Source organism: Pristiophorus japonicus, chromosome 12 (assembly GCF_044704955.1).
Source record: "Pristiophorus japonicus isolate sPriJap1 chromosome 12, sPriJap1.hap1, whole genome shotgun sequence".
Lineage (NCBI taxonomy): Eukaryota > Metazoa > Chordata > Chondrichthyes > Pristiophoridae > Pristiophorus > Pristiophorus japonicus.
This window is the reverse complement of record NC_091988.1, coordinates 194,766,441-194,785,215: the sequence shown is the minus strand read 5'-3', so window position 1 is coordinate 194,785,215 and position 18,775 is coordinate 194,766,441. Positions and strand designations below refer to the sequence as shown.

General features: G+C 43.4%; 1 protein-coding gene across 1 annotated transcript in view; it reads right to left on the bottom strand.

Moving 5' to 3' along the window:
* The window catches only part of LOC139277630 (serine/threonine-protein kinase Sgk2-like), a 33,404-nt gene extending 14,890 nt beyond the window's left edge, over positions 1–18,514 (bottom strand). Inside the window, exons 1-6 of the mRNA XM_070896367.1 lie at positions 18,494–18,514; positions 9,050–9,122; positions 8,874–8,923; positions 8,738–8,795; positions 8,276–8,359; positions 4,278–4,409 (exon numbers count right to left, since the gene is read on the bottom strand). Of these exons, the coding sequence (XP_070752468.1) occupies positions 4,278–4,409; positions 8,276–8,359; positions 8,738–8,795; positions 8,874–8,923; positions 9,050–9,103 (378 nt within the window). The 5' untranslated portion in view covers positions 9,104–9,122; positions 18,494–18,514. The remainder of the gene's footprint in view (positions 1–4,277; positions 4,410–8,275; positions 8,360–8,737; positions 8,796–8,873; positions 8,924–9,049; positions 9,123–18,493) is intronic.
* Between the last annotated feature and the right edge of the window lie 261 nt (positions 18,515–18,775).

The window sequence follows — 18,775 nt, the reverse complement described above, 5'->3', positions numbered from 1 at the left end:
AACTGGCCGACGAATCCAAACTACTGACCCCAATCACCACGCACAAGGGACTGTTTGTTTACAACAAGTGCCCGTTTGGCATTCGATCAGCGGCCGCAATCTTTCAAAGAAACATGGAAAGCCTGCTCAAATTCATTCCTGGAACGATCGTATTCCAGGACGATATCCTCATCACGGGTCGTGACACCGAGGAACACCTCCACAACCTGGAAGAGGTGCTACGCCGACTGGACCGGGTAGGCCTGCGACTCAAGAAACCAAAGTGTGTGTTTTTGGCTCCCGAAGTCGAGTTTCTGGGCAGGAGGGTTGCTGCAGATGGGATTCGGCCTACCGAATCCAAAACAGAGGCAATTCGACGAGCGTCCAGGCCCTGCAACACATTGGAGTTGCGTTCATTTCGAGAACTCTTGAACTATTTCGGGAACGTTCTGCCGAACTTAAGCACATTGTTGGAGCCGCTACACGTGCTCCTGTGTAAGGGTTGCGATTGGTTTTGGGGGGACTGTCAAGAACGGTCTTTCAATCGAGCGGGTAACTTACTCTGTTCAAATAAGTTGTTGACCCTGTACAACCCATGTAAGAAATTGGTTCTGACATGTGATGCATCGTCCTATGGGGCTGGGTGCGTGTTGCAGCAGTGCAATGCTGAGGGGCAATTCCAACCTGTGGCTTATGCCTCCAGGTCGCTCTGTCAAGCAGAACGTGGATATGGGATGGTTGAGAAGGAAGCACTCGCATGTGTCTATGGGGTGAAAAAATGCACCAGTACCTTTTTGGCAGGAGGTTCGAATTAGAAACGGACCACAAGCCGTTAACATCCCTGTTGTCAGATATAGCAAGGCTGTCAATGCCAATGCGTCAGCCCGCATACAGCGATGGGCTCTCACGCTGGCTGCGTATGACTACACCATCCGGCACCAGCCCGGCACTGAAAATTGCGCTGACGTGCTCAGCAGGCTTCCACTGGCCACCACTGAGGGGGCAGCGGAGCAAAGCGCTGAGATGGTCATGGCCGTTGATGCCTTTGACAGCGCAGGCTCCCGCATCACAGCCCGCCAGATCAAAATCTGGACCAACAGAGATCCCTTCCTATCTTTAAGAAGTGTGTCCTGACTGGGGATTGGGCGCCCGCACACGGAGCATGCCCTGAGGAGGTCAGACCGTTTCACAGGCAGATGGATGAGCTCTCCATCCAAGCTGACTGCCTACAATGGGGCAGCCCAGTAGTCATGCCCCAGAGGGGCAGGGAAGCTTTCATCAGGGAACTCCACAGCGAGCACCCAGGCATCGTGCTGATGAAGGCCATTGTTCGGTCACACATTTGGTGGCCGAGAATTGATTCAGACCTGGAACACTGTGTTCGCAGGTGCACGACGTGTGCCCAGCTGGGTAATGCCCCCAGGGAGGCCCCGCTCAGCCCTGGCCCTGGCCCACTAGGCCATGGTCACGCATTCACGTAGACTACACGGGCCCGTTCATAGGGAAAATGTTTCTCATCCTGGTTGATGCATACTCGAAATGGATCGAGTGCATCATTTTGAATTCGTGCACGACATCCACCACTGTGGAGAGTCTACGTGCGGTCTTTGCGACCCATGGTTTGCCGGACATCCTTGTTAGCGATAATGGCCCATGTTTCACTAGCTACGAATTCCGGGAGTTCATGTCGGGTAATGGCATCAACCATGTCAGGACAGCACGGTTCAAGCCGGCCTCCAATGGCCAGGCGGAACGTGCGATCCAAATCATAAAACAAGGCAAGCTCAGGATTCAAGGTCTCTCCCTTCAATGCCGCCTATCGCGTCTCCTGCTGGCCTATAGGTCCCGACCGCACTCGCTCACAGGGGTCCCGCCCGCGGAGCTACTAATAAAACGTACACTCAAAACTCGGCTGTCCCTTATTCATCCTGTCTTGTCCGACATTGTTGAAGGCAAGCGCCAGTCCCAAAATGAGTACCATGACCGTAATTCAAGAGGGAGATGTATAGAAATTGGTGACCCCGTATTTGTTCTCAATCACACTTTGGGGCCCAAATGGCTTGAAGGTACTGTAATAGACAAAGAGGGGAATAGGGTCATCGTAGTTAAACTTAACAATGGGCAGATAAGCCACAAGCATCTGGACCAAGTAAAAAAAAGGTTCAGCATGGACTCTGAGGAACCTGAGGAATATCATGAGATGGTATTCACACCACCGCCAGTGAACGAGCAACAAGAACATTCAGCAGCATGCACAGTCCCTGCGGTCAGCCCGGACAGGCCGGAATCACCACAGAGGACAGACACGCAGGCCAAGGCTCAACAGCCAGAGCCCCAACTGCGGCATTCCACGAGGGAGCACAGACCACCCGAAAGACTTAACCTGTGATCCCAATAAGACGTTGGGGGGAGGTGATGTCATGTATGTAACCTTCATGTAACAACACTGCAATACTGTGTATACTTGAGAAATGCACACATTGACCACAGGGGGTGAACTTGTAGGAGACACTTCTCACCTGGTCATCCAGGTATATAAAGGGAGGTTCCAAGCAGGGTCATCACTTCTTGGCACTTTGAATAAAGGTGCAGGTCACAGAGTGACCTTGTCCATAGAATGTGCCTCATGTGGATTTGTGGTATTGTGTAAGGACTTTACAAGCAAGTTACTATTTAAATGGAGAAAGATTGCAAAGTGCTACAGTACAGCGGGACCTGGGGATACTTGTGCATGAAACACAAAAGGATAGTATGCAGATACAGCAAGTGATCAGGAAGGCCAATGGAATCTTGGCCTTTATTGCAAAGAAGATGGAGTGTAAAAGCAGGGAAGTCTTGCTATGGCTATACAGGGTATTGGTGAGGCCACACCTGGAATACTGCATGCAATTTTGGTTTCCATATTTACGAAAGGATATACTTGCTTTGGAGGCATTTCAGAGAAGGTTCACTTGGTTGATTCCGGAGATGAGGGGGGTCGACTTATGAGGAAAGGTTGAGTAGGTTGGGCCTCTACTCATTGGAATTCAGAAGAATGAGAGGTGATTTTATGGAAATGTATAAGATTATGAGGGGGCTTGACAAGGTGGATGCAGAGAGGATGTTTCCACTGATGGGGAAGACTAGAACTAGAGGGCATGATCTTAGAATAAGGGGCTGCCCATTTAAAGCAGAGACGAGGATAAGTTTCTTCTCTCATAGGGTTGTAAATCTGTGGAAGCTGGGACATTGAATAAATTTAAGACAGAAATAGACATTTTCTTAAACGATGAGGGCTTAAGGGTTATGGGAAGCAGCAGGGAAGTGGAGCTGAGTCCATGAGCAGATCAGCCATGATCTTATTGAATGGCGGAGCAGACTCGAGGAGCCGTATAGCCTACTCCTGTTCCTGTTTCTTATGTTCTTATATTGTTATGTATGCTTCACCATTAGCAGCCCTACCTTCAGCCTAACTCTGGAATTCCTTACCTAAATACCTCCAGTTCTCTTTAATACTCTCCTTAAAACCTATGGTAAAAGCACAATATAAATTTAAGTTGTTTTTTTTCCAAGATGTAACATACACATCCCATTGACCAGACACAGGTTTGAGGGGGAAGTAAAAACATCTCAGATACCTATTCACCATTCCTTTCCGACTAACTTTCTCTAGGTGTAAGGATTTAGCTTGTTAGCAAGGTGTATAGTCCTAGCAATGACAATTGGACCAGATAAATACACAAGACATCTCTTTTAATCTACCTACCAAGCATGTGGTAGCTGACTTCTTGGACATGAATACACGATGCCTCTTGGAAATCAAGGTGCAGAAGGGTTCCATACAAATGTTACCAGACCCCCATCTTAAGTTATTTGTGAGAAACTACCTCCACAACTTGGCAATGTCCCTGTCTATATAATTGCTACAAAAAATGGAACCACATTGTGTCCTCGTCTCCAGTCCAAAGATATCCTAATATGCAAGCATCTATTTCATGGAGTTCCCTACTTATTTTGTCAGTAGCTCAGGGAAATAGCTGGTCAAAGGCAAATGTGCCATCTGTGAACCGTGCTGCTGGGAGTTTTCTCCAGCACATTCAAGAGGCCATGAATAGAAGCATTGTGCCCATAATGTACAATGCTGTTACAGTATTATGTGAGTTGCAAAGCCATGCAGAGAACAGCACAAATAATATGAGGGCATGGAAATAAAGAGAGAGAAACAAATGCAACAGTTAAATATAAAAGCGAGATATAAAGAATTTACGAAGGGACTGTAATCTTCAGGAAGCCCAGTCCACAGTAGGCCACCCACTCACCTCACCACCATTCACATAGTCCAGGACAAAATAGAGTTTCTCTGTTGTTTGAAAACAGTAGTGGAGCCCAACCAGAAAGGGATGCTTGAGATTTTTCAGGAGCACATTGCGCTCAGCCATAATGTTCTTTTGCTAATTTAAAATAAGTACCATTAGAATCTGAACAAGCAACAATAGAGAATAGATTTAAACATCTTTTAGTGAGTACATGTAAAATCATGCACATTTACTTTCATCAGGTACCATTTCAAATTTTGCATTGATGAGAATTCACACCAAATTTATTCCAGCTTCAGTGCAACTGACTGCTTGCATTTCTAGCCTTAAAAAAACGATGTATTAATTACCAGCCATATTTTCACTTTTACAGTAATTTTATCCTAATGTAAAAGGATAGTTATGGGCCAGTGCTTAGCACTCTCGCCTTGGAGTCAGAAGGTTCCACGCTAGCGACTTAAGCACAAAATCTAGGCAGCACTGAGGGAGGTGCCGACTTTAGGATGAGACGTTAAACCAAGTTTAACGTCTCATCCAAAAGTCGGCACCTCCCTCATTGCCTTCTCAGGTGGATGTAAAGATCCCATGGCACTATTTTGAAGGGAAAATATTTACAGGGCTATGGGGAAAGAGCAGGGTAGTGAGGTTGATTGGAAAGCTCTACTAAAGAGCCAGCACAGACATGAAGGCCCGAATAGCCTCCTTCTGTGCTGTGCCATTTTATGATTCTACGAAAAGGAGGAGAGTTCTTTCTAATGTCCTGGCCAATATTTATCCCTCAACCAACGTCAGTAAAACAGATTATCTGGTCATTATCAGATTGCTGTCTGTGGGATCATGCTGTGTAAAAATTGGCTGCAGCATTTCCTACATTGCAACAGTGACTACACTTCAAAAGTACTTCATTGTCTGTAAAGCACTTTGGGACGATCTGAGGCCATGAAAGGCACTATATAAATGGAAATATTTATTTCCTTTCTTTCTTACTAACTTAGCAAGTTTTGCTTAGTTCAATGACAGGCCACAGCCAGGTGCGTTTCAAAGACAATAAGGTAGATATTACTGTTGGTGATCTTATACAAACATTTAATTCTATAAACTAGATGGGTTAGTGCCTCAATGAGAATAGCGAGGAGTCCTTCCTCTCTGAAGTCCTTAAATATATTGTCGCCTCCTATATCTGTACTTATCTTTCCCACCTATTTGAATCCCTCCAATCAGATTTTTCCCCAGCACAGCACTAATTTGGCCCTAACAAAAGTCACGATGAACTACATTCTCTGTGACTGATCATGGTGGAATATTTCTCGTCATCTTCCTCAACCTCTCTGCAGCCTTTAACATGGTTGAACACACCATTCTCCTGCAATGCCTCTTTGTTATCCAGCTCCCTTGCTTAGACTTTTATCTATCTGATCATCACTAGAGTACCTCCAGCAATTGCTTCTCTTCCCATCCCTGTATCGTGACATCTGGAGTTCCCCAAGGATCTATTGTTGACCTCCTTCCTCTTCCTCATCTACCTGCTACCCTTTAGTAGCATTATCTGCAAATATGGGGTCAGCTTCCACATATATGCTGACAGCATCAGCTCTACCTCACCACCACTTTCTCTTGAACCCTCCACTGCCACTGTGTTGTTAGACTGCTTGTCCAACATTCAGTTTTGGATAAGCTACAATTTCCTCCAGCTAAACATAAGGAAGACAAAAGTCATCATCTTTAGCCTCTGCCACAAATTCTATGCGATCCTGAGCTGTGTTTCTGACTCCATATTCTCTCCATTACAAAGACTGCCTACGACCACCTCTCTAAAATCACACCTACCTCAGCCAATCGTCTGCTAAAACCCTCATCCATGCCTTTATGACCTTCAGACTCAACTATTCCAATGTCTGCTGGTCAGCATCCTATTAGCCACCTATCATAAACTTCGCTCGTCCAGAATTCTATAACCCGTATCATATCTTGCACCAAGTCTCCCTCACCCATCACCCTTGTCCTTGCTGACATAGTTGCCTTCTGTTCCTACCCATGCCTCAAATTTAAGATTCTCATCTTTGTGTTCAAATCCTTTTATGGTCGCATCCTCCTTATCTATATAACCTTGTCTAGTCCTATAAACTGCCTCATTCCCCCACCCACCTTAACTCTCCATTCCTCTGCTCTGACCCTGTTGCAATCCCTCCCTCCCTTCATCCAACCATTGGCGGCAAAGCCATCAGCTACCTAGGCCACACACTCTTGAATTCCTTTGCTAAAGCCCTCTTCACCTCTCTCTGGTCCTTTAAGGCCCTCCTTAAAATCCATCTCTGACCAAACTTCCACCCTTAAATCTCCTAACTTGGCTTGGCATCCATTTTGAAGACATCTCTGTGGAGCGCTTTTGGGTGTTTTTCTACATTAAAAGGTGCTATATAAATACATGTTGTAGAATCAGCATTTGGACTTTGAAACATGTACTAGATTAATCATCTAGTGGATCACTGAAGACTGGATGGCATCGATATACAGTCAGGTCGCATGTCGCTTTAATTCTCCGCTCCACTCTTACTCTGACCTCTCAGTCTTTGGCCTCTTACACTGTTCCAACGAAGCTCAATGTAAGCTCGAGGAACAGCACCTCATCGTTTGATTAGGCACTTTACAGCCTTCTGGACTCAACATCGAGTTCAACAATTTCAGACCATAACTTCTGGCCCCATTTTTTCCACATGGCAGCTGTTGATGTTTCTGCCATTCCCATTTACACCTCATCTTGTTTCTTAACTTGTCCCATTACCATCTCCTTTTACCTTGCACCACCGTCCCTTTCGTCTTCTGAATCTCTCCTGTGTCTTCCTATCACAGACCTTCCCTTTTGTTCTTTCCTCCCCTCCCCCCTTTTCCTGCCCCTGCTTAAAATCTGTCACATCTCTAACTTTTTCCAGTTCTGATGAAAGTTCATCGACCTGAAACGTTAACTCTGTTTCTCTCTCCACAGATGCTGCCCGACCTGCTGAGTATTTCCAGCATTTTCTGTTTTCATATGGAGAGAATAATGATCTCACCATGGTTTACCAGTCACTAAAGATGTTGGTATTACTGCCACCAACGTCCATGACTTGTTTCTGAGCTTGGTCTGTGAACACAACTGCACCAATCCTTAAAACAAAATCATCATCGCGAGGTAAATAGAACTTAACTGTTTGAGCTCCCATTTACAAATAATTAAGAAGTGCTCCACTATCTTGTTCTAAACATTTCATATACAAGCAACTCTTGATTATCCGTACACGGATCCAGCGGGAAACTGTTGTAACGGGATTTAAAATTCTGTTGCTTTCAGGTGAAAAGACAGCTCCAAATAATTTGGAAAAATCGCCTTCCAAACACTGTGCTCATTTGTATTTGCTCATTCTCTCTCTCACACACTCTCTCTCTCACACTCGCACATTCTCTCTCTCTCACTCACTGTAAAAATCACCCTCCTCTGTCCTTACTTTGCTGGTGTGTGTGTGTGTGTGCGTATTGCTGCAGCCGCTGTCTCTCGCGGCCGCCGCTGGCGTTGGGAACGGGGGCAGTGCCGGCACCGGATTCCAGGCACAGAACCTGTACATGCATGCTGGTAATGTTCATCTTTTGTTACTGTTTGTAGCTGATTGTATTGATTCATTAAAGTTTTAACTTATAAATGTAAACTCGCCCTAACGATTGTATTTATTCATTAAAGTTTTAACTTTAAAATGTAGACTCACCCTAACGGAAAAACCGTTTACCCGGAATAGCCCAATCCCCGAGGGACCCGGATAATCGAGAGTTGCCTGTACTGCTAACTGTTTTCATTTATTAAGTATTGTACACAATAAATTCAACTGCCACTCCATTTTGATACTCTATGCTGTGTGAAAATTCCTTCGGGACATGTGTGTTATAGTAATTAAGGGTTTCAGAGTAACATTTAAGTCTGCATTGAAGTGTACTTTCAAGGAGTTAAGCATTGAGGGCAATTTAATACTTGCCTCTTTTCTATTCAGGATCATTTTCTTCTGCAAGACTTTGATGGCATAAAATTTGCCATCCGATTTACGTTTTGCAAGGAGAACCTAAATAAAAGTTTAGAGTTTCAGGTTAAAGTCCCAAATCTGCATATTACACTCAACAGATAGGCTTTAAAAGTTACATATTTTCCAAATCTATATTGTAAGTATAAGTTAATTTTAGGCAAGTTTGAATTAACAAATTTGTAAACATTCAAAGTCAGATGCAAGTTTATATAAACAGTCTTTTTTTTGGTCAACCTGGATTTAGCTGAGCTTAAATAAAAAGTATCTTTGAAAAAGAATGACACTCTATAGGAAGTGGAAACAAAATATAGCAGTTTAGTAAAGCAGGTTCAACATTTATTTTGCAGGAAAAACTCAAATATAAAAGTATAAACAGAATAAGATAAAATCGAACCAGTAGAAAAACAATTCACTCACTTTTCCAAAACTCCCTTTTCCAATAACTTTTAGAAAATCAAAATCCGTTGGTTTGGCACTGCAAACAAATAACCATTTCTAAATGAAATATCTTCAATTACAATAGGTTATTATTCCAATATTAAAATGAACTTACTAGGGATTGGCGGATGGTCCCAGGTTGATATCACTTTGCACTGACATGATCTGCAAGAGAAGATTTGGGTAGCACGTTCAAAGGACTGGGATGTGCTTGTTAAATGGTTATAGTAGTATTTGGAAATTATAGATATCAAAATAGGAGCGCAAGGGTTAAGAGTGTTTGCTACTAACCGGATTGCCCTCATTTTTGCGAAAGTGATCCATTGGAATTTTTGAATGTTTCATTTTCACAGAATTACGAATACTGAAAAGAAAAACAACAGCTGTCTTTTGTTGTTTGAAATCAAATAAGCTGTTAAAACTTTCTCCTGCTTTAAAGTACATTTTTAAAAGAAGCAGCCACTTCAAACTGGTACTGCTTTCACGAAAAAGTAATATTTGGAAATTTTGAAGGAAGAAAGGCTTGCCTTGCTTTTATCAGAGCAGTGTCACTCACAAGGGATGTGAGCTAGGAAATCACATTGTGTTTTTGAGCAAAAAAAATGCACTGAACATTCTTTTCCATGAGGCCAGTCTGATGTATTTTTAGGATATTTTAGTGAGTCGCTCCTTCCTGCAACAATCTCAATGCTATTTCCGCAACTGGTTCTCCTATCCTCCATGAACCAGATGTTGTTACACTGCATTTTTGTTGCCTTGAACCCTTTAAAATCTCAAACCTGGGTCACTCGTGTCCCTACGCAGTGTTCCAAGCCATTGCAGTGTTCTCAACATCCATGCTCAAATTGGGTCAAGATCTGAATTAACAAACTAGATATATTCATAAAAATTAAGTAAGACACATACAGAACAGCACAAGTAATTTGTATAATGACTTCATAAAGCAAGAGTTTTTTAAAATCTACAAACTGTTCCACCAGCAGTGAATATACTGTCTCTCCTACCACGAATCTCTAACACACTCTAGCACTCACTTTCAATTCTGTTTCATCCCAAACCAGCCTAGTTCTCATGCTCTTATGTCTGCATCTCTACGGCCAGAGGCTTAAATGTCCCCATAGCCTCCGAGGTGTCTGGAGCGCATGGCAAATTGCAAGTAGACATAAGACAATGTGTAATGATGTTACAGACGACATAATAGCCCCTCGGATAGTCTACTTTCCAGGTTGAATGAACCACAGTAGGGTATTACTGAAACTTCCCGAACAAGGTTATGCTGAGTTAATTAACACCTAAATATTGTTTGGAAGCTGAAGATAAAAGCCATCGCCTGGAAGCTAGTTCTGCCTTTATCTACCTACAGTAACAGTATCATGGAATGTGTCACAGCATGCCTCCCTTTAAAAAAGGGCTTGCCCCATTCCAGCTGTTTTGATATTGCAGGCCAGCTTTTTGGAGAATGAACGAATGGTGGTTTCTGTCCAGGTTCATCCCGAGCAGCTCTGTAACACAGGGTTCTGTGCTCTTCGGACTGTTCCCAGGGATGCACACTGAGACAAACATCAACTGCTGCTCGAGAATCATCAACTCTGTGAAAGACGCACTTTGGTCTGTCCGAAACTTGCTGGTCTTTCAGTGCAAGGTGTTGTCCATGACCGAGTGTTGCAGACTGGCACATTCCAAGATCCAGGACATCGTGCTGAGGGATGCACTTAAGTTTGGTGCAGCTGCGCAAACCCACAGTGGGGAAAGGCCACAGTTTAAGGCCTTCCCGCCACTGTACACCGAGGGGCTGGAAACAGTGTTAAAAAAAACCTCGGTCTATATGACTTAGAAAATGTTAATGAAAATGTATTTGTAATCTGTTTCTGTAAATAGAGTACCATGTACTGCATTTAATCTGTGTTGTGCTATATGTAATGTGAGTTGTGGATTGTATTGTAATGTATTTTGACATTTTTTGAATAAAGTATATATTTGAAATAAAAACATACAATGTTGCTCTCCCACATTTCCTTTTGGTAACAGGCAGCCAGTCTTCCTGTAAGCTGTCTGACTGTGCTGGCTGGCCATTTCATGCATGCACAGGCAGATTGTCACAGTTTTGCCAGTGACCATTTATGCAATAGTCACGTCATGACAAGTCAACCAAATATTGGTAGTGGGTAAAATTCTAAAGACCTTAATATAGGATATAGTTAACACTCATTTTGAAAGACATGGGTTAATTAAAGACAGCGATTATGTAAAAGACAATCACATCGGACAAATTTTATTGAGTTTTTCAGGAAATAACGGGGAATTTATAAAGTAAGTACAGTGAATGTTCTATACAAGGAGCTTCAAAAGACATTTAATAAGGTGCAATATAGAAGGCTTCTTGGTTCAATTCAGGCATATGGTGCTAATGGGAAGGCACCAGCAAGGATTGGAAATTGGTTGAAGAACAAAAATAGAGTAATATTTTATGGATGTTTATCAGACTGGAGGAATGATGATCCCCAGGTGTCAGTGTTGGATCTATTGCTTTTCTGATTGTATATTATTTGGACCTATGTATGGGACACAATATCAACAGATTCAGACAATAAAAATAGGGAGCATATGGGGAGCAGAAGATAAAGGTACGCGGAGTCAGTGGAAATGTATTAGCATGGCTAGAGAATTGGCTGGCTAACAGAAAGCAGAGAGTTGGGATAAATGGGTCCTTTTCAGGTTGGAAATCGGTGGTTAGTGGTGTGCCACAGGGATCGGTGCTGGGACCACAACTGTTTACAATATACATAGATGACCTGGAAGAGGGGACAGAGTGTAGTATAACAAAATTTGCAGATGACACAAAGATTAGTGGGAAAGCGGGTTGTGTAGAGGACACAGAGAGGCTGCAAAGAAATTTAGATAGGTTAAGCGAATGGGCTAAGGTTTGGCAGATGGAATACAATGTCGGAAAGTGTGAGGTCATCCACCTTGGGGAAAAAAAACAGTAAAAGGGAATATTATTTGAATGGGGAGAAATTACAACATGCTGCAGTGCAGAGGGACCTGGGGGTCCTTGTGCATGAATCCCAAAAAGTTAGTTTGCAGGTGCAACAGGTAATCAGGAAGGCGAATGGAATGTTGGCCTTCATTGCGATAGGGATGGAGTACAAAATCAGGGAAGTCCTTCTGCAACTGTATAGGGTATTGCTGAGGCCGCACCTGGAGTACTGCGTGCAGTTTTGGTCATCTTACTTAAGGAAGGATATACTAACTTTGGAGGGGGTACAGAGATGATTCATTAGGCTGATTCCGAGATGAGGGGGTTACCTTATGATGATAGATTGAGTAGACTGGGTCTTTACTCGTTGGAGTTCAGAAGGATGAGGGGTGATCTTATAGAAACATTTAAAATAATGAAAGGGATAGACAAGATAGAGGCAGAGAGGTTGTTTCCACTGGTCGGGGAGACTAGAACTAGGGGGCACAGCCTCAAAATACGGGGGAGCCAATTTAAAACCGAGTTGAGAAGGAATTTCTTCTCCCAGAGGGTTGTGAATCTGTGGAATTCTCTGCCCAAGGAAACAGTTGAGGCTAGCTCATTGAATGTATTCAAGTCACAGATAGATAGATTTTTAACCAATAAGGGAATTAAGGGTTATGGGGAGCGGGCGGGTAAGTGGAGCTGAGTCCACGGCCAGATCAGCCGTGATCTTGTTAAATGGCGAAGCAGGCTCGAGGGGCTAGATGGCCTACTCCTGCTCCTAATTCTTATGTTCTTGTGTTCTTATTAACTGTGAAGAGAAATATTCAACAACTTCAGAATGAAATAGACAGGTTAATATATTGGGCAGCTAGAGGAGAGATGAAATTTAATGTGGATAAATGTGAGGCAATAGTTTGGGAGGATGAAGGAGGAAATATATACTAAATAATAAAACTTTTAAAGTAGTGTAACATAGAAACTTCGAGAGTTCAGATACACAAATCTTTAAAAGTGGGAGCACAAGTTGAGAAAGATGGTAAAACACGATTCTAGGTTTTATAAATAGGGGTATTGAATACAAGTGCAAAGAGATAATATTAAACCTATATAAATCATTGGTTAGGCCACAGTTAGAATATTGTGATACATTTGTAGAAGAGATTCACTATGATACTAGGGACAAGAGGCATTAATCATGATGAGAGACTAGAGAAACTACGGCTCTCTTAGAACAGAGAAAGTTAAGAGGATTGAGGTATTTAAAATTATGACGAGTTTTGATGAGGTAAATAGGTACATTGAAGCCCATTATACTAGCATTAACCAAATCTTCTTTGCTCATAACCCTGTCCTCGCTGACCTACATTGGCTTCCAATCTCCTAATGTCTCAGATTTAAAATGCTCATCCTCCATGGCTTTGTCCATCCCTATCTCTACAACTTCCTCCAGACCTACAACACTCACCCCAGAACTCTCTGTTCCTCTGACTTCCCGTTCATCTCCAACACCCGCCCTCCCTCCCTTTGTCCCACCATTAGTGACTGTGCCTTCAGTTGCATAGGTCCCACTCTCTGGGTTTCCTTCCCTAAATCCTTCCCTCTCCTCCTTTTAAGACCCTCCTAAAAACCCACTACTTTGACCAAGCTTTTGGTCACCCTTCCTAATCTTTCCTTTTGGCTCAATTTCAGTTTTTTCTCATGCCTCTGAACAATTTGCCAGGTTAAAGTTGCTATATAAATGCAAGTCATTGTAAGAACTATTTCCACTGGCTGATGAATTTGTAATTAGAGGGTATAAATTTAAGATCATCACCAAAAGTAGTAAGGGAGAAGTTATGAGAAATTAATCTATTTATATATGTATTATGCCGCACATTGTGAGAATGCTCTACCACAAACATTGATGGAAGCAGAATCCATAATTGTTTTTAAAAGGGAAGTGGATATGTATTTGAGGAAAAAAACCATTAAAAGAATATGGGGAAAGGACAAAGGAGTAGGACTTTTTCCAAGAGAGTCAGCACAGTTATGAAGGGCCAAATGCAAGATTCTATGACGTCAGTAGAGAAAATAGTAGCATGCATCATGATGTTACCACCAACACACCCAACATATTTACTGGGCACAGAAAGACTGTCAGCAATCAGGAAGATGTAGTTACAAAAAAACAATCAGTCTTACTAGCTGCTTGTTAAGGAAAATGCAGAAGCTTTATTTTAATGTGCCCATCAACCACATGAAACCTGGGCTACAGGAGCTGGTGCCAAAGACATTAAAACAGCCTATGGATACACTCATGCTGCAGCTACGGGTCTTAGATTGGTAGGTGCAGTAACACTTTCAGCCAGGTGTTCTTTGTTTATATTGTTTGGCTCCAATTTGGATTCTCCCTCCCAGGAGAGAACTCTGCCCATATGTTGGCACCTAGGCCCCACTCCGATTATCCACCTGAGCAGTGCTGGGCACATAGCCTGCCTGATCTTTGGAGAGGGAAAGGAGAAGGGAGACTCCATTTTAAATGCTCCAGGGAGTGCTTATTGGAACATCTCACGGAATCCAAAATTAACATGTTTTGGCAATCTTACTTTTATGCCCACTTTTTTAAAATTTTGTATTTGAACAAGTAAGCACCTCTGCTTCTTTTAAAGTTTTACCATTTAGTACTTATTTCCTCTCATTCGTCCTCCCAAAATGTAACATCTTGCATTTATCCTCATTAAATCCAATCTGTCCAATCGACTAGACGTGTCCTCCTGACGGCCTTTTCACAGTTAACTACAATCCTTATTTTTGTGCCATCTGCAATTTTTGCCGGTGTCCCCTTTACCCGAGTCCAGATCATTTGTACATGTTGAAAAGAGCATTGGCCACAACATTGACCCCAGAACACCCCACTGTTTACATCCCTACAGTCTGAAAAACATTCACTAACCACTACTCGTTTCCTGTCCTTTAACCAATTTCCTGTCCATGCTGACACACTCTCTTTAATAGCATGTGCCTTCATTACATCAACTAGCCTGCTATCAAACGCCTTTTGAAAAGCCATTTGCATCTACAGCATTTCCTTTCTCAGTACTGTTATTTCCTGAAAGAATTCTATTTAAATTGGGTTGCAAGTTTTTGGGTCTATTTTTGGTCAGTGGGCTGTTTCCTGAATGACTGGGACCATCTCAACTGAGTGAGTTCTGGGATGAGTTTTCTGCCTTGTGAGCAAAATTTAACTTGAGACCTTCCTTTTAATATAAATTACATTAAGCTCCTACTATGCCCAAAATCCTGGAAACGTGACAACTTGCCAGGCTTGACTTGCCTTGTACCCATAGGCTCTAGTAAAACTGGTCAGTGGGAATCAGAGGGAAAACTCTCCACTGGCTGGAGTCATACCTAGCACAAAGGAAGATGGTTGTGGTGGTTGGAGATCGATCATCACACTCCCGGGACATCGCTGCAGGAGTTCCTCAGGGCAGTGTCCTAGATCCAACCATCTTCAGTTGCTTCATCAATGACCTTCCTTCCATCATGTCAGAAATGGGGATGTTCGTTGATAACTACACAGTATTCAGTTCCATTTGCAACTCCTCAGATAATGGAGCAGTCCATGCCCATATACAGCAAGACCTAGACGACATTCAGGCTTGGGGTGATAAGTGGCAAGTAACATTTGCGCCACACAAGTGCCAGGCAATGACTATCCCCAACAAGCGAGAGTCTAACCACTGCCCCTTAACATTCAATGGCATTACAATCACCGAATCACCTACCATCAACATCCTGGGGTCACCATTGACCAGAAACTTAACTGAACCAGTCACATAAATACTGTGGCAACAAGAGCAGGTCAGAGGCTGGGTATTCTGCAGCGAATGTCTCACCACCTGACTCCCCAGAGCCTTTCCACCATCTACAAGGCACAAGTCAGGAGTGTGATGGAATACTCTCCACTTGCCTGGATAAGTGCAGCTCCAACAACATTCAAAAAGCTCCACACCATCCAGGACAAAGCAGCCCGTTTGATTGGCACCCCATCCACCACCTTCAACATTCACTCCCTCCACCACCGGCGCACCGTGGCTGCAGTGTGTACCATCTACAAGATGCACTGCAGCAACTCGCCAAGGCTTCTTCGGCAGCACCTCCCAAACCCGCGACCTCTACCACCTATAAGGACAAGGGTAGCGGGCGCATGGGAACACCACCAACTCCACGTTCCCCTCCAAGTTTCACACCATCCTGATTTGGACGTATATTGGCCATTCCTTCATCATCGCTGGGTAAAAATCCTGGAACTCCCTCCCTCACAGCACTGTGGGAGTACCATCACCACATGGACTGCAGTGATTCAAGAAGGTGGCTTACCACCATCTTCTCAAGGTCAATTAGGGATGGGCAATAAATGCCGGCCTTGCCAGCGATGCCCACATCCCGTGAACGAATAAATTTTTTTTGAAAAAAGGTGCCATCTCCTTAATTAACACACATTTTTCTAGGTGAGTATTAATTTTAGGACATATTATTGCCTCTAAATGTTACTCTCAACCAATGTTAGGCTGACTGATGTATAGATCTCTGGCATATCCCTTTCTCCTCCACAACATTGCCCGTCTCCTCCCTTGCCTCAGCTCATCGGCTGCTGAAGCTCTCATCCATGCCTTTGTTACCTCTAGACTTGACTATTCCAACGCACTCCTGGCTGGCCTCCCACATTCTACCCCACGTAAACTAGAGGTGATCCAAAACTCAGCTGTTCGTGTCCTAACTTGCACCAAGTCCCGCTCACCCATCACCCATGTGCTCTACATTGGCTCCCGGTTAAGCAATGCCTCGATTTTAAAATTCTCATCCTTATTTTCAAATCCCTCCATGGCTTTGCCCATCCATGGACTCACCCGTCCCTATCTCTGTAATCTCCTCCAGCCCCACAAACTCCTCGCTCTTCTAATTCTGCCCTCTTGAGAATCCCTGATTGCTCAACCATTGGTGGCTGTGCCATCTGTCGCCTAGGCCCTAAGCTCTGGAACTCCCTGCCTAAACCTTTCCGCCTCTCTACCTCACTTTCTTCCTTCAAGACGCTCCTTAAAACATACCTATTTGACCAAACTTTTGGTCACCTGCTCTAATTTGTTACTTATGCGGCTCGGTGTCAATTTTTTTTAATCTCAATACTCCTGTAAAGCACATTTCACTATGTTAAAAGCACTATATAATTATAAGTTGTTGTTGAACTGAGCTGTTACACTGAAACTCTCCAGTCTCCTGGCAGAAACTCAATATCTAAGGAAGTTTGAAAGATTGTGGTTAGAGCCTCTACTATTTCTTCTCTGACTTCCCTCAGACTGCAGCCATCAGGACCAGTGCCTTTTCCGCCTTGAGCTCCTCAAAATTTCACACTACTACTACTTTATCTTATGTATTTGCTTCTTTCGTACCCCTTCATTCCCTCTATCTCACTCTTCCATACAAAAAAAATAAGGATTAGGAGTGCTGATGAAATTCGTGCACGCTCTTTGAATTTACAAGACTGTAGAAAATTGTTCAGTTATTATATTCGGAATGCGTCGCTTTGATGTAGGGGTTTGGTACAACTGAGTGACTTGCTGGGCCATTTCAGAATCAACCACATTGCTGTCACATATAGGCCAGACCAGGTAAGGACAGCAGATTTCCTCCCCTAACAGACATTAGTGAATCAGATGCTACCGTTCCTGTCTGTGACTGTGAATCACCACAATGCGTGCAAAGAATAACTCCAGGAAGTAAGTGCAGTGCTAAATCAAACACTTCACTTCCTTCCTGGAGTGCAAGAGGCAGCAGGCGGGGCGGAAGGTGTGCAGCACTGCCGCGCCAAAAGGCTCCTTCCCTCCCTTAAAGGGAAGGGCCATCGCTGCAGGCTCTGCACTTCGGGGGTGATGCTTAAAGGCGAGGTGGCCAAGGTAAGTTCAAATAAATTTGCGACAGTGGCTCAATTTTTGGCTGTGGCCCGATCCGTACCGCTCCGTAGAGTATCCTGCTGGGACTGGCTGTGAAAGTGAGCGGTCCGAGCTGTAGTGGCTGCAGTGAGGTACGTAATGTCGACCTCAGATAAGTGTCATTGTTTTTTATTGCGATTTATGTTGTGGTGGCGTGAGTTATTTATTGGGAATGTTTTTGGTGTTTTTTTCAGGTTTTTTTCCCCCCCCAAGTCTCTCTTACAGGATGTTTAGCTCGGGATTTTCAGTTGCTCAGCCGACCCAGCGCCCTAAGAGAGAGATGTGTAATGCCTCCCTTAGCGCTCTGCCCCATACTCAGGGCCCAGCTGATGAATTTTGCCGACTGAGGTGCAAACGTTACCGCCCCTCCACCATTACCGCCCCGAAATTGGCAAAACCGAAAATCCAGTCCTAAATATTTTGAGAGTTATATCGATGGAGCATCCGTACTCTCTGAACATTTAAATCAACTCTCGCTACGTCTTCTTAAAAATGCTTAGGAGATCCATATGCACTTTTTAACAACAGATTTGAGAATCCATTGGAGTCATGCTCCTCATTACAGTGTAAAATTCAAGTTGTTTACTTGAAACCCTCCTCCCAGGGCAGTCTCAATAAACTTTCTCCTCCCAGGGTGGTCTTCCCAAAGTCAAGTCAGGACCAGACTCCAGAAACTGCTTCAGAGCAACTGCAAAGTTACAGTATAAACATATTATATAAACACTATATAACATTCAGTTGCAATACAACAGTCAACAAGATGACATGTAACTCAGTTTAAAGACATATAATCTGTTTACTCACTGTGTACATATCAGCAATTGAAAATTGTATATGCGCTCGATCAATCTGTCCTTCTGCTGTTGAATACAACCTGCAAACAGTGCACACAGTCACAAGTAATCAACTTTACTGATTATAAATAACAAAGGCAGCAAGCAAACATTTTCAGTAGAACCCATCTGTGAGAACTCTCACAACTTCACATATCCTCAAACAACTGGGATTAAATCCAGCCTTATTTTCTAAGGTCATCTCTCCCCAGCGGAGTTTAAACCGCTCGAACATTTGCATTTACTTGTACGC